The sequence below is a fragment of the Equus caballus genome, chromosome 17, assembly GCF_041296265.1.
Source record: "Equus caballus isolate H_3958 breed thoroughbred chromosome 17, TB-T2T, whole genome shotgun sequence".
Taxonomy (NCBI): Eukaryota; Metazoa; Chordata; class Mammalia; order Perissodactyla; family Equidae; genus Equus; species Equus caballus.
Window position 1 is genome coordinate 43,469,212 of NC_091700.1, and position 23,676 is coordinate 43,492,887.

The window sequence follows — 23,676 nt, forward strand, 5'->3', positions numbered from 1 at the left end:
TCAAGAGGGAGATTTCTAATGGCATACAATAGGACTTTACTTTCTTTTTTCTTCTTTCCAATGTTTTGTTACATGACTGTGTACAAAGAATGCTTAAAACATTTGTGGATGACTAAAGCTAGGAGGGATGGTGAAAACATTTTAAAGGCAATCTTGGAATCCATAAAAGATCTTGTCTGACTAGACCAAAGGGCCAAATCTACTAAGACTGTAAGCTCTGTGAGGGCAAGTTAGGTGTTCTTTGCTCATTGTTGTGTCTGCAGCTCCAGCACGGTGTCTGGTGTATAGATGTAACAGTTGAATGAATTAATGGAATTGAATAAAGTCTTTGTTTCAATCAGTTGTCCTCAGACTTCTAATCTTTCTTCTCGTCTTGATAGTTGATGAAGCTGTATGTATTAAATTTTTTTTTTAGCTTTTCTTTTGTTGTGAAGGGCTTTTTTTTTAGAAGGAACTTTTGAAGAATCGTCTCTGCCCTTAAGGAGTTTATATTCCTAAAGAAAGGAAATTGATACTCTGGGGGAATAGCCTGTCTTGTAAAATGTTTTTGAAGAAGTAGAGCTTCATTACTCTTACTTAATAGGTTAGTATGTTAAGTTCCCAGTTTAATCAGTAGGAATGTTTGAATTTAGTCCTGCAAAGCACCAGTTTAACTATTGACCATTTTAATGTTACGTGTACACTGTTTGGATTACAGTTATCGTCTTTAGATATAAATGAATATTTCTCAAGTGCTAGAAAGTCATGACTTGGTGGGTAACCAGAAACAGATAAAATGGCTAGTGGCTGTTCCATTTAGTCTTGGTACAAATTCTCTAATTTGCCATAGTCCCTTAGGCTACCTGTTGTATTCTCCATAAGAAAATTATTGTTTGTTTTAAGGAAATTTCTAATTTCTAAGTTTTCTGTAATTTTCATCTAATATTAGTTGTTACACTTGGGAATGGTGAGGACTGTGGCAAATTGAAAAGAGTGTCTTGTGGAGACAAGGCACTTCTAATCAGCTCTAGTTGCAGAGCCCAGTATTTCCAGTTCTGAGTTTTTTCAAGAGCAGCACAAAATCTAGATTTATAAGAATTCTCTGCATTCTTAAATGTTTTTTTATTCAGCATGCAGGAAACATATGCTAGGAATCCTCCCCGGAGCTTGTAAACATCAGTGAACACAACAAAGATTCTGCCCTCCTGGAACTATATTCTAGTGAGGGAGGCAAACAAACGATAAACATGAGAAATTACATATTATGATTGAAGGTGTTGACTTCTATGGAAAAAAAAGTAGAGCAGGGTAAGGGGGATTGGTCACAGGTGGGCAGGCTGTAGTATTAAGTAGGGTGATTGGAGTAAGCCTCGTGGACAAAGCGAGATTTAAAGAAATCTTGAACAGAATGAAGACTGTTTCCAAATGGATACCTGGATAAAGACTATTCCAGGCAGAGGGAGGATTAGAGCCAAGTCCTGAAGGCAGGGGCATGCCCAGGAACAGTGGAGACTAGCGTAGCTGGAGAGGAGTGAGCAGTGAGAGGGGCTTAGGAGATGCAAAGGGTAAGGGTGCTGGGAGGATTTTATAGGGCCTTGTCGCCCACTGTGGGACTGTGGCCTTTACTCTGAGTGAAAAGGACATTCAGTGCAGTTTTCAGTAGAGAAGTGATGTGCTCACTTTGGCTACTGGTTTGAGAATATTCTGTCAGAGGCAAGGGTAATCTAGGTGAGATATAATGGTGGCTGGGGCCAGGGTCCAAACTGGAAGTGATGAGGAATGGTCAAGCTTCTCTGCATTGATTTTGAAGATAGAACTAATGTGATTTCCTGATCGAATGAATGTGGGGCATGAGAAAGAGTTCTTTTTAAAATTTGACCTGGGCATAAGGCCATCTTCTGACTTAAGTGGAAGTCTCCATTCCCAGTGTAGACTCATTTGCATTATTAATTTTCTCCATTCGTTCTTTTTATTTTTGAGGAAGATTAGCCCTGAGCTGACATCTGCTGCCAATCCTCCTCTTTTTGCTGAGGAAGACTGGCCCTGAGCTAACATCCATGCCCATCTTCCTCTACTTTGTGTGTGGGTCGCCTATCACAGCATGGCATGCCAAGCAGTGCCATGTCCACACCCAGCATCCTAACTGGCAAACCCCGGGCCGCCGAAGTGGAATGTGCGAACTTAACCGCTGTGCCACTGGGCCAGCCACCTGCATCATTAATTTTCTAAACATTCTTTTGTAATAATTGTTTAAGTGTAAATTTTAGGTCATTTCTTATTGATTACAAGCTACATTTGTTACCTCCTTGATTAGGTGGGAGTCCCCTCTCATTCAGCTTGGTATGTGCATTAGGGGATGACTTTTCCCCAATAGTAGACTTCCCATCTTCAGCCTGTTCAACTATATGTTTATGGAGTGGTTGTTATATTCCGGGGACTGCTTTGTGCTAGGGATACAGGAATAAGACAAGGCCCTTAACCCTGACCTCAGAGGTTATTTTGCCATTATGTAATATTACTGTTGCACTGCTACTATGGGCAAAATGCCCTGAGAAGCAGAGTGAGGAGGCTCTGACATTCTGCCTGTCTGGGGAGACAGAGAATGCCCTCTAAGAGGTATTGCCCTGGATCGTGAACGATGAGTAGTACCTAGGCTAAACAGCTAGTTTGCTGATTTTTTTGAGCAAATTAGAAAGGAGAAGAAGAGAGACCAGTTCTATGTGTTAAAGAAGAAAAATTCAGAGTCTTTATTAAATAATTCTTTGTAAGACTTATAAGCATAACATTCTGGAATCTTTTGATAAACATACCTTAACTCCTGATAGTACTCCTCACAACAGCTCAAGAATGTATATTGACAGGGCTTTCTGTCACTGGGACAATGTAAATTGATAGCAGTGTTGGCGCTTTCCCCTCAAGTCATGGTATATTTCTGCTCAAAGTAGCATTTATGGCAAATTTTCACAGAATAACAAGTTTGCATGTCAATAGAAAGGAAGGGAAGTCTTAGGAAGACATTTGAGTCTCAATTTTGTACTTTTAATACCTTCCAAAGTGCTAGATATTTGAAGTGTCAAGGAAAGGTACAAGTATTTTCACTTTAAGAAATGGTTTAATGTGAATGACTGATCTTTTTAAGTTGTGGATCGTTAGATGGTAAATGCTATAGAGTTCTAATCTAGAAAATCTATATACATGGAATGCCTCATTTTTTTAACATTGTGGATAAATGAGACTTTACATTTAATAACACTGCTTAATATGTATGCTTAGTAACAAAATATTGTGTCTTGTTTCTTGCTCCTGCTCCGTGCTTCTTATCTAATAGCAGTGTTATTCTTCTAGGGTCAAAAGATGTTGTGATAAAGGCACAGGTTTTAGCTGGTGGTAGAGGAAAAGGAACATTTGAAAGTGGCCTCAAAGGAGGAGTGAAGATAGTTTTCTCGTAAGTCATGTTTTTTTTAAGGAAAAATCATCATTATTAAAAGTAAAAACCATATTGTAAAAGATGCCCCTTATTATTGAATTGATGAAAGTATTGAAGCTAATATTATATGAGATAAGATTTTAACTATCATGTGCTTATGTTTTTCTCAATTGGAGGAGAGAATAATTTTGAGTTCTTTTTCTCATTTCAGTCCAGAAGAAGCAAAAGCTGTTTCCTCGCAAATGATTGGGAAAAAGTTGTTTACCAAGCAAACAGGGGAAAAGGGCAGAATATGCAATCAAGTATTGGTTTGTGAGCGAAGATATCCCAGGAGAGAATACTACTTTGCAATAACAATGGAAAGGTCATTTCAAGTGAGTAATTGTAGACATGGTACATTTAGGATGAATTTATTATATTCAGTTTCAAAAGTGATTATTATTTCTCTTTGTGTGGGAAAGATTAAAATGGTACGATGCATAATCTATTTTTATATGTCATGAGCACAATATTTTTGTTTAATTTACGAAACAGTGTAGTTAATGCCATTGAAATATAGTATTGTGGTTAAAAAAAGCTATAGGCAAAATCCTGCTGGAATAAAATCCACAGGATTTCCAAATAGTTAATTTGCTAAGAGCAGCTTCAATCATCTCAGATTCATCTCTAAATTCCATAGACTGAGAAAAAAATTTCTAGCAGAGTAAAATATTCTAACCAGAGAAAGTCTCTGAACCCACTAAGAATGTGTATCCCTGGCTTCATCTTTTTCTTTTTCAACCTCTTGGTATTTTTTATAGTTTGGAGTTATTTCAGTAGATAATTTAGTACTTGGTAAGTTGAAGAGTGACATTCAATAGCAAACAGTATGATTCTAAAGAGCATAATCCCAGCTCTGCTCTCCTCCGTGAAACCTCAAATGCTAGCAGTGGACTAAAGGCATCAAGTAAAGAGAAAATCCTTTCAGAGACCTGGTGCTTGGAGAAAGAATTGATAATCATTTTATAGTATAATTATCTGGCTGTTTGAGTGCATTGGTTAAGTTTTATGAGCTGAACCTGTGTGGTAACTAGATCGTCTTGAAGCAAGCTGGGTACATATTTTGAAGCCCTGGTAAGGATTTGATGTAGAATATTACTAATTACACAATTAGTAATGTAACAGAAATTCTAAGGGTCAAGAAAAGAGTTTTCTTATGTAAAACAGCTTTTTAAGAAATAGCTATTTTCTGTATTGTGATTTTTTTTTCCTACAGTTAGTTAAATCTCCTAGTAATATTTGAGTGATAATATAAAGTGTCTTTTGTAACTTTTAATTTTTGTAAGAAAGTATTTCTTAAGGTATAACACTAGATGGTAGTAAAAACCCACTCAGGATCTACGATTAAAAAAGCGTTGTTTTATTCGTAAGTGATGTTTTTACCTCTATAGGTTTGTCTGTATGGTAGAAGTCAGTAGGTTGCTTTAGAAATCCCATGACAGTAACCTTATATATTACACTATATATTACACACATTTGCAAAAATTATATTTTACAAATTCACTTATTTTAACTACATTTTCTTTTCCTTTTCATTGATGTTGTATATCAACATCTATCATTTTGTCAGTTATCATGTTTTTACTTTTTGTTATAGCCAGAAACAAGGTTTATATGCCTGGACGATTTGAGTCCTGTAATGTTGCTCATTCAGAGTAGCTCATCTTGATTGGAGTAAATGTAGCAAACTGGATGTGTGTTATTAAAGATACAACCATAACACATTGAATATATTTTATTAAAGATATGTCAAAGCATTAGGGAAAAGGATCAAGTTTGAGTTCATTATAAGAACTTGAATTTTCAGAGAACTATTTGAATTTCATTAAGGAAAAAATGTTTTTATTTCATTTGCAAAAGTAATACATAGTTGTAATAATTCAGACTAAAAATTCTATCGTACTAATAAAACCATTTGGCCAAAGACATTATAGTGTTCTTTGATGTTATCACCTTAGGCCAATGTGGAGTTGGTTGGTGTTACTTTTTAGGGTATAGTAAACTTTTTTGGGAATCCCTGTGGACACGTCTCTATTAAATAATAATCAATCAGCTGTTTAAATTAAAAAGAAAAGAGCATTTTTGATTGAATTACAGTCCTATGCATAAGAGTTAATTGATCATTAAAAATTGCTTCTGTTGCTTGTTTTTAGGAGATAGATTATAGGCTCTGCTGGTCTTCTTTAGCAGGTGTCACAGGAAGCCCGGGTGGTTATCTGCCGTAGGCTTGGTGGGCCAGAAAATCAATTTAAGTATCTACTCTCTGTTTTGGCACTTTTTAAAAATCAGATTTCTTAACATTTGCCCAGCGCCTGTTGGGTACTTTTGGGCTGAGACAAATCTAATTTAACAAATCACATTTGCTACTTTAATTTATTTTTCTAGTAAAACATTACATTCAAGTGACTTGTACGTTTAACTGTGTCAGTTTTTTGCTTTGCCTGGAATAGTAGATATAAAATGTGCTGGAAGAATTCCAAATTTTATTTTCCATACTTTTATTTTTTCAAAGAGGTCTTTATTTTATTAAGTGGTTGCTTTGTCATATAAGTTTAAATTCAAATCTATTTTAAGGCAGAAACCTTTTGCAAGACAGACAAGACAAGAGGAATTTAGGTTTAGAAAGTGAAAATAACATTATTAATTTATTTGAAATTACGCTATTTGCTAGAACTTAAATTGTTCTGAAAGTTTATTACTAAAATGTAAAAGTTAAAACCAAATTGTTTAAACAGAAACAGCTATTCATTCAGCAGTCAAGACCAAATGCAAAACTGTAAGTCACTGTTTTAACTGATCTCTAGTTACTCATGTAAGTTTTCTTCTTACCTGCCAGCTACCGATTTTGAGGTTCCTTTCTTATTGGTCAGGGAATTAGTACAAAGAGAGGTATTCACTTTCTTTTGTGTATTATTATTTCATATGTATTTTTAGCCTTTTCTCTAACTTGCAGCCAACTCTTGAAGACTTAATCGTTACTTTAGTGATAACTTAATATTATCTTTTTTCCCCCAGTACTGCTACCTTTTATGTGGCTCTTCATTTCTCTTATCAGTAGATATAAAAAGAAAAGGAAAGAAAAACTAAAATAAAAAGTTTAGATACTTTTTAAATTAAAAAGTTTGTTGGTTTCTACCTCTTATGTTGAATAAAATTATATTTTGGGGTTATCTATAGATTAATTTATCTATATTCTAGTTCAGCAGCATGACAGTAGTTGAACAGGCTCTTCTTAAATCTGAGTTTTCTCCCCTCACTTTAAATCTTTGTAAAAACTTATGAACTCCCTTACTAGAGAGGAAATGAAGAATACCTTTTCATTTGAAATTTATAGAGGAACTAAAAATTAGACTATAGTTTCAAACATTTCTCTTTACTTAGGCTTGCTACTATTCTCTTCGGAAGTCTCAGAAGGCACATTGAATTCCTTTATTAAAAAAATTTTGCATGTGTGTTGCAGTGCACTCAGCATCCACCTGAGTCATCTTCTTTGCGTTAACTATCTAGGGGCCTCCTGTGAGTCACCTCGTTAGCCTGGACTCTCAGACGTAGTGGAGAGTTTAGAGGTTGCCTCCCAGACAACGGAGACAAAGGCCAGCCGTATTCTTTCTTACACATGTATATTGAAATCTCCTCACATAGTACAAAACTTATAAGGTACAAATATGTACAGGGAAATATAAATCTCCCACCCACCCCTGTTTGTCAGCCACCCAGTTTTTCTCCTTGGAGGTTACTACTTTTTTTTTTAAACCATTTTTTGCCTAAATAACAGTTACCTCTCTTAAAAACTAATAGATTTTCTTTTCCTTTGGCTATTACTTTATTTTGAGGATTTGAAAGATTATTTTGTTCTCCAAATAGAGTGAATACTATTCCTTTACATTATACCTTGAAATGAGTTTGTTATTGAAACACTAGGTGCTGGGATAGAAAAGTGAAATTAGTCTTTTGGGTTTTTTTTCTTTTTTTGTGGAAGTCATACCTTTCTTTTTGGATTAAGAATAGTTCATTTGAAAAAAATTTTTTTGGAAACTAGTGATGCATAAAATAACAAAAGTCTTAACATTTAATGTTTTATTTCTCATCTTTTTTCTGTTTGAATAGTGGGTGGGTGCACATTTAAACATACTTATAAAAAACAAACACAATTCAGAATAGAATCTAGGGTTTTATATCATTGTTTTCCCACATAACACTACTGAGATCATTTTCTTATGTCATTATATCATCTTTAGTAATACCGTTTTACCGTTTCTTTGTTTTTGCATGTTAGGATTGTTTCCAGTTTTGTGCATAAATTAGCAGATCTATTACATAATTTGCTGTAATTTTTTTTCTTGATTTATTTTAGGGACTTAAAAGTTAATAACTTAGTTATTTAGTGTTTATATCTTACTTCTTTATATTGTTCATGATAATAGCCAGGGCTATTCTTTCAAGGTAGGTAGCTTTCTTTTTTACTAACTTGCTATAGGGCTAGAGCTTATAAAACCTTATAAGCTTATAAAAGCTTATAGACTTTCCCTTTTAAATGTGAGTAATATATTTTTTGATTTTCTGATGTTATTTAAACAATCCTTTACTGTCCCTTCAGTTCTTATGAAAAATGCATAGATTATGTTTCATATATATGTATATATGCTTATATTAACTTATTTGGTGTAAGTTTTGTGTATTTTTTAAATCTTTTTTCTTCACAGGTTAGCCATTGTCTTCCTTTTCATTTCTTTTCCATCATTTCAGTTCAGCATTTATAAGGGGGTACTGTGCAGGAGATATAAGAATAAATTCTCAAGGAAATTTTAAAATAGGAATGGGGAGTGATAGATGAGTAAGTCTGATAGTGGGCACAAGTAGGTTTTAAAATTTTATTGATGGGTCCAAAATAAAATCTAGACATTTTGGCTGTTTCCTCTCCTGCTAGGGTCCTGTATTAATAGGAAGTTCTCAAGGTGGTGTCAACATTGAAGATGTTGCAGCTGAGACTCCTGAGGCCATAGTTAAAGAACCTATTGATATCGTAGAAGGCATCAAAAAGGAACAAGCTGTCCGGGTATGCTGTATTCCGAAAAATGTCTAGCATTTGATTGGATAATTGTAGTACTTAAAGAAAGAGAATTAACTTTGTACAAGTGAAGTGATTGATAAAACTTCCAAAAAAGTTTTTTGAGTGTCAAGGCATGTTAATATCTGTTTGAAATGGAAACTTTTAGAAGTATCTACAATATTATTCTTCATATCCTCCATAAATATTTCAATATGTATCCTTAAAAGATAAAGATTCTTTTAAAAGAGCCACTCTACCATTGCCATGCCTAGTAAAATTAACAATAATTCCTTAATATTATCACTTACCCAGTCATTTAAAATCTCTAATTGTCTCAAGTATTTTTTTCTTTTCTTTTTTTTTTGAGGAAGATTAGCATTGAGCTAACTACTGCCAGTCCTCCTCTTTTTTGCTGAGGAAGCCTGGCCCTGAGCTAACATCCGTGCCCATCTTCCTCTACTTTATATGGGGGATGCCTGCCACAGCATGGCGTGCCAAGCAGTGCCATGTCTGCACCCGGGATCCCAACTGGCGAACCCCAGGCTGCTGAAGTGGAACCTGCGAACTTGACTGCTGCGCCACTGTGCCGGCCCCTCAAGTCTTTTTTCTTTTACAGTTTGAGATGGGATCCATATAAGGTCCTTCATTACTATTGGTTAATATGTCTCGTAGGTCTTTTTCTAATTTATAGGTTTCCTTTCCCTCACTCTCCATCCTTTTCCTTTCATCTGTTGAAGAACTGGGGTGATTATTCTTTATTGTTTTTCATAGTCTGAATTTTACATCCCCATGATGGCATCTTCTCTCTCTCCCCTTTATTTCCTGTAAATTGTGTGGAATGGTAGGGACACTGGCTTACATATCCCTATGATAGATCAGTGATTTTATTTTTTGAGGGGAAGGTTTATGGACAATTTTAAGAATCTGATGAAAGTTGTTGGCTTTCAGTGTATGCACATACACAGTAAATTTTGCCTGCAATTTTGCTAGTTTTCTGTACTGTCCTTCTTGTGTGCTTCTTCCTTTCCTTTCGGTTCTGCCTGCCTCCCCCTCCCAGAAACAACCCACCAAGCCTGTGAGGGTTGCTTGGTAATGTTTACAATACTGATATTGAATTAAATTGTTTAGTTTGAATATAAAAAATAAATGACCCATTTTAAAAGAAAAGTTTGGATGTTAAAGTTTGAATGAAATTAACCTTTGTTAGTGGGAAACTGTGTCAAAGTAAGCTTTTGGTATTGAAGTACAATAGGGCAGGAATTTTGACTGGCACAAAGGTTTAAAGGAGATAGAGAAATTTCCCTGATAAAGCATGAAGCAAGTTATTTAGCCAAGTGAATGGTATAAATGTTTAAAGGGACAGAGATTTGATTCATTAGGTAGTTATGTGAGAGTGATGACTAGAGAGATAAAATTTAGATAAGAAAGAAAATACTTGATTTACAAGAGCACTTGAAGGAATAATCTAAGATCACAGCTTTTTTGAGCAATGAACAGAAATAGTATCTAGCACAGTGCTTGGCAAATTAATGTCATACGAGGTTGATCAGAATTATGTTGCAATTCTCACGTTTGAATCTAAAACAGTGAATTGTGACCTGGTGAAAATCTTTCTTAATGAAATAGTACTTTATTTCTTCTTATTATTTATTTGAAATGTCTTAACCAAAAATGGCATTTCTTAGCTTTATTGTCCACTTGATGCATTAGCATCTGACTTTGCAAAAATCATGTTCACCCTTAAATAATTTAAGATTTCTGTTATTGAAAGTCACATGTATTACAGCCTTAGATAGCAGTTGGAAAAGAGGAAAAAAACTCCCTCCGTAGTGCTCCTGAGCAGTGGCAGCAGTTAGAATAAACATACAGACATGTCACTTCTGTACCAGTGGTTCAGGATTGCTTATGGGATTTTAAAAATTATGGATGCTTGGTCCACTATAGAACTTGTGAACCAGAACTTCTGCATTGGGATCTTGGTATATATATATTTTAAAAAGCTCTACAGGTATAGCTAGTTAAGAATCTCTGCTCAAGACTGTGAACTACTCGACTAGATTAGAAGCTTAAGTACCTGTGTCTTTTGGGCCTAGCACACTGCATATATTAGGTGCTCAGTAGATTTTTGAATGAAGGGGATAATACTTGTTAACTTCATGTGTCCTCGCTGCTTGCTAGACACTCTTCGTAAATTACCTAAAAGGTAAAACAGGGTCATTTAATATTTTGGCGATTGTTTGGACCATTGGGATTGTCAGTCCACCCTTCATATGTAGTTTAATGAAATAGAAGCCTCTTCTTCTGGTTTAAGTTGACCATAAGGTTTGGAGGCAGTATGGAGGCTATGGAATAAACACTAGAACTGGAATCTAGGTGAATGGCAAGTCACCTGCCCTCTCTGAATCTCTTTCTTGTTTGTAAAGTGTGCATACTACCTGCCGTGTAAGAATTTTGAATAAAAAGTTTTTTTTAACCATTTATAATAGTAGCTGCTACTTCAGTGATTAATGTTTGACAACAGATGATTCCTACTTATCATTTAAATGATAAATTACAAGGTTTTCTTATTTACAATAATTCAATGTTGACCGGACATATGCAACATACCCATAATAAAGAGCCAAATTGCTTTCAGCTTGCACAGAAGATGGGATTTCCACCTAATATTGTGGATTCTGCAGCAGAAAACATGGTCAAGCTTTACAACCTTTTTCTGAAATATGATGCAACCATGGTAGAAATAAATCCAATGGTAGAGGATTCAGATGGAGCTGGTAAAGTATCTTCTTTTATCAAACATTGATTATGTATTTATCCACTTATTGTATGGTTCACTAAGGAAGTTGAACTCATAAGGAAGTGAACTTATTCCTATTAGAAGCTTGTTTTCTAATAAGTAGAATGAATGTGAACAAATATTAGAGACCCATTAAAACAAACACCTTAATATATATTCATGTACACACAGAAGGGTTAAAGCTTTACTGTCTAATATGGTGGCTACCAGTCACAGGTGGCAATTAAAATTAATTAAAATGATCAAGATTAAAATCTTCATTCCTCAGTTGCACTAACCACCTTTCAAGTGCTCAATAGCCACATGTGGTCACTGTATTGGATGGCACACGTGTAGCACATTTCCATCACTTCAGACAGTTCTATTGGCAGTGCTGGATTAGAGTATCCAGTGTGGTATGAGTAAATAGCTCACTATTTGGGGAATCAGCCATCTTACTCTCCACAAGTTTCAGACTTTAGAGACATCTTGGATCTTTACTGTACAAAGGGTATATATTCTGATACTAGAGCCACTAGAGAAGTAAGATTAGCTTATTACTTTGACAGCTGTTCTTTTGCCTATGTTTGAAAGGTAAATAAGTTTCTGAATTATGCTTTCCATGTATAGTTTTTAAAAGAAATATAAGTTGCTTTATTATAGCCTAAATTTTTCTTGATATTTCATATTAACTACTTCTATTGCTGTAATTTATTTGATTTTGTTTCCAATGTCTTTGCACATTTCTAATCTTCTTAAGCATTTGTAGATCATCTTTCACTTTTATACTTCTAATTAGTTATATTCTTTATTGTAGAAATCAATTTTTGGTTGGTCATTTGTATGGTTATACAAAGAAGAATGAGTAAATTCTCTTGTGATAATGGAAGTAGTTTGTAAAATGAAAAATAATTCAATTTTTTTGAAGAGTGAGGGCTGATGCACATTTTAAAAATGAAGTGTTCAGTGAAGGAGAATTATCTGTATAAATCAGATATTTTTTGTATTATATTTTTGATTATATAACTTGATAACGTGAAAGCAAGATCCCTGAATTTTTTTCACGGTGAAATTCTGCAGCTGTATTCTATTGCTTAGGGAATGTCTTCATTCTCTTAATTTAATAAATAATTTTTTTTCTTCCTTTGTATTCAGATATTCTTTGTATGCGTTTATATATGTTTTGAAGGAGTTTGTTTTTTTCCCTGATTGTGGGCATTGTATATTTATCATGGAAAATTTGCAAAGTGCCAAGAACTATAGATAGATAGGAAAAAAGAACTCCTAGAACCTCATTACCCAACGCCCTTTTAATATTTTATGTAGTTCATTTCAGTCTTTTCTGTAATTAGAATCATGCTCTCTATTCAATTGTATCTTTCCCTTTTTAACTTAAAACTATCTAATTCAATTTTATGGTAAATATTTTTCAAAAATAGAATTTTTAAAGGCTCATGTTTTATTCGTATATAAATCTTCGCAACCTTGGTTATCTTTCATATAGATTCTCAGAAGGAGAACTTTTGGTTCAAAGTGTAATAATATTTTTATTATTTGTTTTGATTATTAGGTCAGAATAATAACATGTAGAGATGTATTTTGCCAGATTGTTGTCTGGAAAAGTTGTTCTCATGTATGAAGTGTTCATTTCATTGCTTATTTGTGCCAGAAGTGAGAAGTTATATTGGATTTAATCCCTGTCAAACTGATAACCAGGAAATGGTGTCTTATTTTTTAATTCTTTGATTACTAGTGATGTTGAGGATTTTTCGTGTTTACTGGGCATGTTTTCCTCAGTAGGCTGAGAATTTTCTCTTGATGTCCGTTGGTACCTGTATTAGTTTCCTATGGCTGCTGTAACAAATTAATTACAAATTGCAAGCTACCAAACCAGGTGGCTTAAAACAGCAGAAATTTATTTTCTCACAGTTTTGGAAGCCGGAAGTCCAAAATCGTTATCATGTGAGTCCAAGGTGTCTGCAGCTCTTCACTGTCCAGAGGCCCTAGGGAAGAATCCATTCCTTGCCTTTTCTAGCTTCTTGTGGCATTCCTTGATTTGCAGCCACCTCATTCCAGTCTTGCCTCTGTGGTCACATTGCCTTCTCCTCTTTTGTATATCTAATCTCCCTCTGCCTTTCTCTTATGGAGATACTTATAATGTCATCTAGGGCCCACCCAGATAATCCAGGATAATCTCAAGATCCTTATTTTAATTACATCTGTAAAAATTTTGCTATGTAAGGTAACATTCACAGGTTCTGTGTGTTAGGACCTGTTATCTTCAGATGGCCATTATCCTGCCTACTATAGCACCCAAAAAATGTGGATACTTTTTCTTTTTTTTTTTTTATTTGCACCTGAGCTAACAGCTGTTGCCAATCTTTTTTTTTTCTGCTTTTTTATCCCCAAATCCCCCCCACTATATATTTGTATATTTTTAGTTGTGGGTCCTTCTAGTTGTGGCATGTGGGATGTCACCTCAGTGTGGCCTGATGAGCGGTGCCATGTCTGCGCCCAGGATCCGATCCAGTGAAACCCTGGGCCACCGAAACTGAGTGCAAGAACGTAACCACTTGGCCACGGGGCCAGCCCCAGTTTTTCTTAATTAATTTGATGAAGTCTTTAATTTTTGAAAATTTATTTACATGCTTCAAAAATCAGAACAGTATAACAAATTATATTTCTATCAATCACATCCCTTTATCCTGAAATTTTGGTCTCTCTCCCCATCCTTATCTACTTCTGTTCCCCTCCTCCTAATTTTTTAGTTTCTTGTGTTTTTTCCAGTGTTTCTTTCGCAAATAAAAACAAGAAAATATGTTCTTTGCTACCCCCTTACAGAAAAGACTGCATACTACGTACATTCTGCATTTTGCTTTATTTGCCTAATATTATATCCTGGTAGTCTCTCCATATGTATGGCCTCTGTATATTAAGGAAGTTAATCTCTTGTCTGACATTTGATAGGAATATTTTACTAAGTTTGTCCATTGTCGTTTAGTTTTCTTTGCTTTTTTTGGACATATTGAAGCTTTATGTTTTATCATGTAGTCAGATCTCATTTTGAGTTCCACTGCTTTCATGCTGAAAGACTTTTTTCCCCTAAGAAAAAAATGAGACTATTTTCTTTACATAGATATTTTATTTTTTCTTAGATTTATTTGTAGAAATATATTTTTGGATGCTATTTTGAATGGGATCTTTTATCCCGTTGTGTAAGATCAGTAAATATTCATCTGCAATATTTTTTTGTTTCACTTTTAAATCTTTAATCAATCAAGATTTTATTTTAGCTTCGCTTCTTTTTTCCAAATAGTCAGTTTTCCTAAATTCATTAAATAAAACATCCTTCCCTAGTGATTTTGGATATCCCTCCATATCATATCCATATCAAGTTCTGATTCCATGGATCTCATTGTTCTTTTCTGTATCAGTAATTGTAAGTTTTAATAATGCGTGAGGTAAGTCTTCCCTTATATACTTGTTTAAAAATACTTTTTTCAGGGAGGCAGTTCTTACCTATTTATTCGTTTAGATTTGTGTTATTTAACCCTCTATGGGTCAAGGACCTTTTGAGAAATGCAGTGAAAATTGCATGAAAGCAAGTAACCTGACCCGAGGAAACTGCACTGGTGTTCCCATATGGGCACTGTTGGTCATGCAGTCGAGAAGATCACAAACTCCCAGAAGTCTTTGGTCCTGGTGTTGGTACTTGGATGTCAAATTACTAACTCCTGTTGCTAGGTAACCTTTAGAATTCTTTTGTCAGGGTTTCAGAACAAATCATTCTTGAATTTTCCTGGACTTGCATGAATCCTATAAATTGTTGGGGAAAAATTAATATCTTCCTGGTAGTTTTTCCAACTAGAAATATATTATTTTTCCATTTATGTAGGTCTTGATTTATATCTTTTTAAGTAAAACTTTTTTTATGTAGGTGTTATATTCCTTCTTAGATTTATTTGTAGAAATAGATTTTTGGTTGCTATTTTCAATGGGATATTCTCTGCTATTATATTTTCTTACTGTTTATTGCTGGTATACAGACTATTGATTTTGTTCTTAATTCTTAGATTTTAATTCTATTGTTGTATTTATTTTCCTTTGTCTTAAAAATACATTTACTGCATTTTAGCTTTCCTCCTGTGTTTTGGTTTATTTTCAGTTTCTTTTCATAGTACATAGTTTTGAATTTTGACCATGCAAAAGAGACATTCTGAGTATACATTGGTTTTCCTTTAGTAAATTTTTTTCAAAAGTATATATTTTTTCCCTATTTAACAAAAACGTAACAAATACTGTGTGCCAAGCATTATTGTGAGCACTTTACAGATATAAAGCCCTTTAAGTTAATTTAATGCATAACAGTCCTGTGAGGTAGGTACTACTACTATCATTATTTTATAGGTTAGGAAACTGAGTTACCAAGAGGTCAAGTGGCTTGCCCAGGGACACGTGACTTGTGATGGAGATGGGCTGTGAACTCAGTCAGGTGCAGAATTTATGATACAGTGGTATGACAGGGGTATTTTTGGTGGAGAGTAGTATATAGGCAGTATTAGAGTAGAAAGAGGTTAGTGGTAGGAATCTTTTAGGTTAGGAAGCTGTAGCAGTAGTCCAAGCAGAAGGTAACAAAGGCAGTAAGAATGGAAAAGAGAGGACTTTATCTTACAGAAGAGTCTCAGCTCAGGCTCTGTTAGCACATCTGCATTCCTCATAGTAGCTTCTTTGTATATTTTGAATGGAGGCTTGGACCAGTGTTGACTGTGTGGTTGTAAACATCTGCACATTGATAGGTTTCATATTTAAGGTACATGTTGACTTTCAAAAGTAATATTTAAAAAATATAGGTATTCGTCTCCTTTAGTACTAAGTTGCCATATGACAAGATAGAATATAAATTTGGGGAAATTACCATAGTATTTCTAAAAATAGTAGTTTAGGACATTTTGAACAACTAAATTTGGAATTATTTTCTTTGTGCACAATTGTTTTGGGAGCATATCTGCTGCATAGAATGAAGTCTGCCTCCTAATTTGTACTAGTTTAATTGTTTGAATAATTGTAAGATGAAGGCTTATAGTCTCTAAACTTATTTTGCTAGTAATGGTCTGAAAACAGGGTAATAGAAAAATGATATCTTTGAAAATAATTGCCTAAATAGCTTATTACGTCATTGCTGTCGTTGGGGTTTCTGAGAGGTCCTCCAAAGATTACCCCTCTTCCCTGCCAGAGTTCTAATCAAATGGATCCGGCAGCTAAATGGCAGAATTAGAACTATATATATATATATATATATTTAAATAATATACCTATTCAGATACTAGGCTGTAACAGGGCAGTCCTTTCAGGGACAGACTGTGCCCTGGGAATAGTGGTTGGAAACACTTGCTCCCTGTGGGAAGCTCCCTCCCTGGAAGAAAGGTTGTGCTGAATTATGCGTGCCTGGTTTTATAATATTGAGATTAACTAGACAGGTAATTTGCCTTCTTTTCTCTGGGAAGAAGTGAGTAAAGAGGCAGTGAGAGGCCAGATTGTTATACTAAGTGAATCCTTTGAATGGTAAACATCAGAACTAGGGAAGATTTGATCTCCTCAACATTCCTCAGTGTTTTCTTTTTTTTGTGTATGAGGAAGATTGGCCCTGAGCTAACATCTGTTGCCAGTCTTCCTCTTTTTGCTTGAGAAGATTGTTGGTGAGCTGACATCTGTGCCAGTCTTCCTCTTTTTGCTTGAGGAAGATTGTTGGTGAGCTGACGTCTGTGCCAGTCTTCCTCTAATTTATGTGAGACGCCACCACAGCATGACCTGATGAGCTGTGCTAGGTCTGCGCCCAAAATCTGAACCTGTGAACCCGCCACCACTGAAACGGAGCACACGAACTTAACCGCTACACCACTGGGCTGGCCCCAGTGTTTTCTTTTCTTGACCATTTTGCTTAACCATTAACCCTATTATCTATCAGGGTGGACGTGGAGCTCTTGAGGGAGGAGATATTAGCTGCCTGTTCGAGTAGTTCTGTTGTGGCTTTGAGGCTGCCATCCTAATTCCAGCCATTGTTCCTTTAGATATTCTGGAGCACCTGTAGGTAATTTGGATTTTTGCCCCCAGAAGCTTCTAAAATGGGTCAAAATAGTATACTATTATCAGCTCTAAGAAAGTGTTATACTCAATTCTGAAAATTCTCTCTTTTCTGTTTCCAACAGCAGATTTTGCCCAGTCATGTTGTCTGTTGGAATATCAGAGGTTCTTCAGTGAGGTTAAATTATGGTATTAAGATACTCTAAAATACTCTAAAATAGGAAACTGCATAATGACATACCTGCAATTTAAAACTGGCATAACTTCGAGAACTGAAGTCCCAAGTCATATTCTCTTTTCTGAGTTAGAAGTCCAAAGAAATTAATATTCTTTCTAATTTCTTGAATATTTTGACTGATTATTGGTTAGAGAGGTTATGAATTCTAGACAGAGTTTGGGTTCTTTCAGCCATGGCAGTTTGGACTGTCTCTCATGGGAATGGGTAGAGTTTCTTCATGGTCTCAGAAGTTATAATTCGGCTCTTTTATGTGCCTCACTTTTAAAGGAGTACAAAAATGTTAATAACGCATACAGGTTTATCACAGCTTTGACCCCTCAGTTACCAAATTTAGGAAAAAACCACCAAAAATCCTAGCCATTCCTATTGCTGGGAACAGTGATCCCAGGTACAATTATGTTCCCAGAAGCCTGTACTCAGTTTTATCAAAGATCACAGCAGAAGCTGCGTAGTTGCTGAGTAAAGGAGAGTGCAGTGGTATCGGTCTCACCAGGATGCCCGTTGTCCTGATTATTTTACCTGTGGACTTCAGATCAGTTGGGAGAAATCTCCCAGCAAGACATTGATTTTGGCACAGTGCATTTGTGATTTCTAGGGAGAAAAAACTACCAATGTGTAATCTCTTAAAAATTTCCTCCCTTTTGAGCACCATGATTTTGGCACTCCAGTATGAATTGAGTATGGATTCCGTTTACTGATATAACACCTGCCCTTGCTTGTTAGCAGGCATTGTCAGTGGCTGGTTCTACTGACTGTTATTGAGCTCAGGCCTAAGAAATCTGCTTCCTAGGGATTCACCCCAAGTATGCTTCCATTGGAGAGTCACCCTCAGCTACTTCCTGGGTGAACCTGTCTTGATCTTCTGGAGTCTGTATGCCACAGGCCTAAGTGAGGACTAATACCTTTGCTGTGTGTTCCTCATTTTTTTTTGAACAGCACATTAAATTTTTAATTTAATGGATATATATACAATCCTGCACCCTATAGTTAGAAAAACTTTTTTTTTCAAATACCAATTGAAAAATGAAATCTTGGGGCTGGGCCTGGTGGCACAGCAGTTAAATTCACATGCTCCGCTTTGGCAGCCTGTGGTTCACCGGTTCAGATCATGGGTACGGACCTGTGCACTGCTTATCAAGCCATGCTGTGGCAGACATCCCACATATAAAGTAGAGGAAGATGGGCACGGATGTTAGCTCAGGGCCAATCTTCCTCAGCAAAAACAGAGGAGGATTTGTGGCAGATGTTAGTTCCGGGCTAATCTTCCTCAAAGAAGAAAAAAAGAAATCTTGAGCCACAAAGTAAAAAGTCTCAACAAATATCCAAGAATTAAATAACACAGATCATAGACTCTAAGCACAAAGCAATAAAATTAGAAATTAATATGAAACATTATTCATTGTCATGGTTTTTAAACTTTAAAGAAAATACTTTAAAATAATTCACAACTTAATGAAGAAATCATAATGGAAATGAGAAAATATTTAGAATTGAACAAACTGCCAGGTATGTAGTGCTTATTGGGAGGAAGAATTATCAAAAGTTGTCAATTGTTTCTTAGTTAATATATAACTTAAATGTAATTATCCAAGAATTTCAAACATGAAAAATTGATCATTATACAATTCATATGGAAAGTAAAAGTATAAGAATTGCCAATACATTTTTTTCTATTCAGTAGCATTAATTTAGTATGATGAGTGATGTTTAGCTGAACTAAATCACTGCTTACTGTGAATATGGTATGGTGTGGGCTTTTTCCTCCTAACTTTTTATTTTGATACAGAAATAAAATAGTACAAGGAAGTCACAAATATCCTTTATTCGGAATCACCAGTTGTTTACATTTTGCCTTATTTGTTTTAACATTCTCTTTTGCTCTGCTGTGTGTAAAAATATGTATTGTTGGAACCATTTGAGAGTGAATTGGAGAGATGTTCTTTTTTACCCCTAAATATTTTGATGTCTAAAACAAGAACATTCTCTTACATAACCTCAGTACATTTATCGAAACCATGAAATTTAATGTTGATAAAATATTATTTTCTAATCCATAATACATACTCAAATGTATGTTATGTGTCCCAGTTATGTCCTTTATACCTTTTCCCCGCTTCCCCCTCCTCCTGTCCAAGATCCTACTCCAGGATCACATAATGAATTTAGTTATCATGTCTGACTTTAAACAGTTCTTCACTGTTACTTTGTTTCTTGCCGTTGACACACACACACTTGTTTTTGAAGAGATAGGGTCATTTATTTTGTAGAATGTTCTTCAGTTTGGGTTTCTCTGTGTGATGTTTCCTTCTGATGTTGTTTCTTCATAGTGCATCATATCAGGAGGCACATTATGTCGGTTTGTTTCAGTATTAATCATATTAACTTGGATCAGTTGGTTAAGATAGTGTCCATCAGATTTCTTGATTATAGAATCACTATTTTTCCCTTGGTAATTATTAGGAAATTTGTGGGAAAATATTTTGAGACTACGTTCCTCATCAAACTTTTACTCTTTAGTTTTGACATCTACCGATGATTTTCAACTCCATTCCTTCTGTATTTCCTAGTTGGCATTGTATTGTAAAGAACAGCTTTCCTGTCTTCCTCATTTGTTTCTTCACTTATTTGTTTGTACCAGAATGGGCTTGTGGATTCTTATTTTGTTTAGTGAGTTATAATCTATTTTAATCATTATTTTGTTTCTTAGATTGTCCCACATTTGGCTAGTAGAGGTGCTTTCAGACTGGCTCCTGTAGCCTTTTTGTTTTTTTAACTTTTAGTCTTGAAATAAGTATAGATGATAGGAAGTTGTAAAAACCATACGAAGAGTCCCATTTCTCCTTCACCCAGCTTCACCTGGTGGTGACATCTTATATAGCTGTGTGTATCCAAGCAGTTAATTGGTACTGATATATTACTGTTAACCAAACTAAATACCTTATTCAGTTTTCACCATTTAAAAAAAATCTGTAGTCATTTGTGTGTTCGTGTCTATCTATGTGTATGTATAAATTTATTTAATTTTATCCCATATATGGATTTGTGTAACCGCCACCACCAAATGTGGTGTTCCATCACATTTTTATTGCTGAGTATAGTATTCCATTGTCTGGATATGCCCAAATTCATTCAAAACTATTCATTCTTTGAAGGAATTGGGTTGTTTTCAGTATTTTGCTGTTACTAATAAAGCTGCTGTGAACATTTGTATATAGGTTTCCAATGACCGTAAGTTCTCCCTTTGTGCTTTTCATATATCCCTTTTAATGTGTCAGGGAAGTGTTTTTTGAGCATTTCTTTCATTTTTGTGCAACAAAATGTTCCAGGATTATCTTTTACTTACTTTCTCATAGTTCTGGAATCAGCTTTTTCTCTTAGGGACCCTGGTTCCTTTAGTGAAAATGGTCTTTAGAAGCCAAGATATGCATGCTACCTATGCTTGCTACTGATGTGTCATTGCTTCTAAGCCTTTTCAGCAAACAGAGCCTAGAAAAAAGAGAGAAAAAGAACACACATACATAAAATACACATGTATTTATATCTATGTCTATTTTTAAAAATCTCTGAATTTATACTAATACCTCTAATTCCACTCCAATACCACAGAATTCATTCTAGTTCTACCGCTTTCCATATTTTTAATTCTTTTGGCCAGCGTTTAGAAAGCTGGCTCTCATTATCCTTAATATATTTATTCATTTACTCATATATTTCTGTTGTACTGTCCCTTTCTGTAGATCAAAGTTTCTCAACCTTCGCACTGTTGACATTTTGGGACCAGATCATTTTTGTTATGAAGGGGCTGTCCTATGCATTGTAGGATGTTTAACAGAGCGTTTTCCCAATAGCACTCAGATGCCAGTAGCAATCCCCAGTTGTGACAACCAAAAATGCCTCCAGACATTGCCAAGTGTCCCCTGTGGGACAAACAGCCACTGGTTGAGAACCATTGCTGTATATCCAAGTTTCCACATGTTATGTCCCTTGAACCTGAAGAACTTCCTTTAGTATTTTTTCTTGGTGTAGGTCTGCTAGTGATGAATTTTGCTTCTGTTTGTCTGAAAATATCTTTATTTTGTCTTCCATTTGGAAGTATATTTTCACTGAATATAGAAATCTGGCTTGATTTTTTTTTTCATCACTTCAAATATTTTTTCTTTTCTTCTCCCCTTCTTCCAGTATCACATATGCTAGATGACTTGATATTGTTCAACAGGTCACTGAAGTGCAGTTTTTGATTTTTTCCCCCAGATGGGATAACTTCTGTTTATCTGCCTTTAGGTTTTCTGACCCGTCTTCAATATGCGGTTAAGCCCATCCAGTGAATTTTTTATTTCAGATATTATACTTTTTAGTTCTAGATTTTCCATTTGGTTCTTCTTTACAGTTTTATTTTCCACTGAGATTACCTGTCTGGTCCTTTATTAAGGCTGTATTTTCCTTTAAATCCTTAAACATGCTTAAAATAGCTGTTTCATAGTCCTCTGGTAATTCCAAATCTGAGTCATCTTAGGTTTGGTTTCTTTTGACTTTTCTCTTTACTGTTGTTTAGGATAAATGTAGAACTAGTAACTTTAATGGGGCAGTTTTAATTCCCAAATATTCTTTTTCAATAAACAGTTTGAATTCATTGTGAACATAAGTTGAAATACTTTCAATGAGTAACACAATGTTTTTCCCCAAACTAAAGAACATTTGGTTATTGAATAGTTTATTGTGTCTACCTTGAAATTAAGATGACTTTCTTTTTTTCCTTCAAAGTGCTGTGCATGGATGCAAAGATCAATTTTGATTCTAATTCAGCTTATCGCCAGAAGAAAATCTTTGACTTACAGGACTGGACCCAGGAAGATGAAAGGGACAAAGATGCAGCTAAGGCAGATCTCAACTATATTGGCCTAGATGGAAATATAGGCTGTCTAGGTACCATATGTTTTTATGTTAGAGTTGGATTGGCTAAGCTTAATTATTTTCCTTGTGTTTGCTGCTTATACAAATCGTTTTCCTCTCTTGATAGTAAACGGTGCTGGTTTGGCTATGGCCACAATGGATATAATAAAACTTCATGGAGGGACTCCAGCCAACTTTCTTGATGTAGGTGGTGGTGCCACAGTCCATCAAGTAACAGAAGCATTTAAGCTTATTACTTCAGATAAAAAGGTAAGAGCAAGGCCAATGTTTTAGAGTTTGAAATGAATTGACTTGTGACTGGAAATTGAGGGATTGTAGACATCCAGGAGAGATTACTCTGTCAGGGTTTTTTTTAACGAAGGCACAGAAGGATATAGTGCTAGCAGTTGAATGGAGGAAGGGTTGCAGTGAGCTGTATAGTGTATGCTTGCTTGCTTGTTTGGTTAGAAGACCAAGAAGACAAGCTGTTTCTAGCTGGAAGGAGAGAAGAGATTTGAAGATAAAGAAGAGATTGAGTCTAGCTAAAGGAGAGACGACCTGGAGGAGATACAGTATAGCAAATAGGTTAGCTTTGGAGAGGAGGTTATTCCTTCCTTGACATGTTAGTGGAGAAAGGAAGATCATATGTAAAAGTTAGCTTGAAGTGGGATGGGAGGCTTCTGAAGAGAGTGAAAGGTATGAGGCAGACTGCTAAGGAAAGAATTGCTGAGGAAGAATCATTTTACTGCTCTTCAGGTTATGCTAGTGCTTCAGGGTTTTGTTTGTTTTGATTTTTACTTTTTTGCTTTTCCTCAAAGTTGGAATGGATAAATTAATTGGCTGGAATCACCCAAGAATGCAGTATTTGAACTGAATGGCAGAGGTAGACTGAGTATCACAGAGGAATGGGGATGAGAGAATTAGCATGTAGGTGACATTATCATTGAATTGCTTAGCCATGGGTTCCAGGCTCAGTAGTACAGAAAGTCAGATCTGTTGAGAGCACATAGACTGGGAAAGTAGAATGAGATTGAGGGAGTAGAGGCTTTTAATAGGAAAAGATTGGGTTTGATGGAGTTGGAGATGAAAGACGTTAAAGGTGAAAGGAGAGGAGATTGACATGAGAGTGGGATTTATGCATTTAATATTCTAGAAACATTCATTCTGGTCAAGCCAAGTACTTGTCCTTGGTAGTA

General features: G+C 35.3%; 1 protein-coding gene across 1 annotated transcript in view; it reads left to right on the forward strand.

Annotated features, from left to right (window-relative positions):
• Positions 1-23,676, forward strand: part of SUCLA2 (succinate-CoA ligase ADP-forming subunit beta) — a 40,058-nt gene that overhangs the window by 9,918 nt on the left and 6,464 nt on the right. Inside the window, exons 3-8 of the mRNA XM_001489977.7 lie at positions 3,325-3,424; positions 3,618-3,780; positions 8,373-8,501; positions 11,131-11,269; positions 22,352-22,513; positions 22,608-22,750. Of these exons, the coding sequence (XP_001490027.4) occupies positions 3,325-3,424; positions 3,618-3,780; positions 8,373-8,501; positions 11,131-11,269; positions 22,352-22,513; positions 22,608-22,750 (836 nt within the window). The remainder of the gene's footprint in view (positions 1-3,324; positions 3,425-3,617; positions 3,781-8,372; positions 8,502-11,130; positions 11,270-22,351; positions 22,514-22,607; positions 22,751-23,676) is intronic.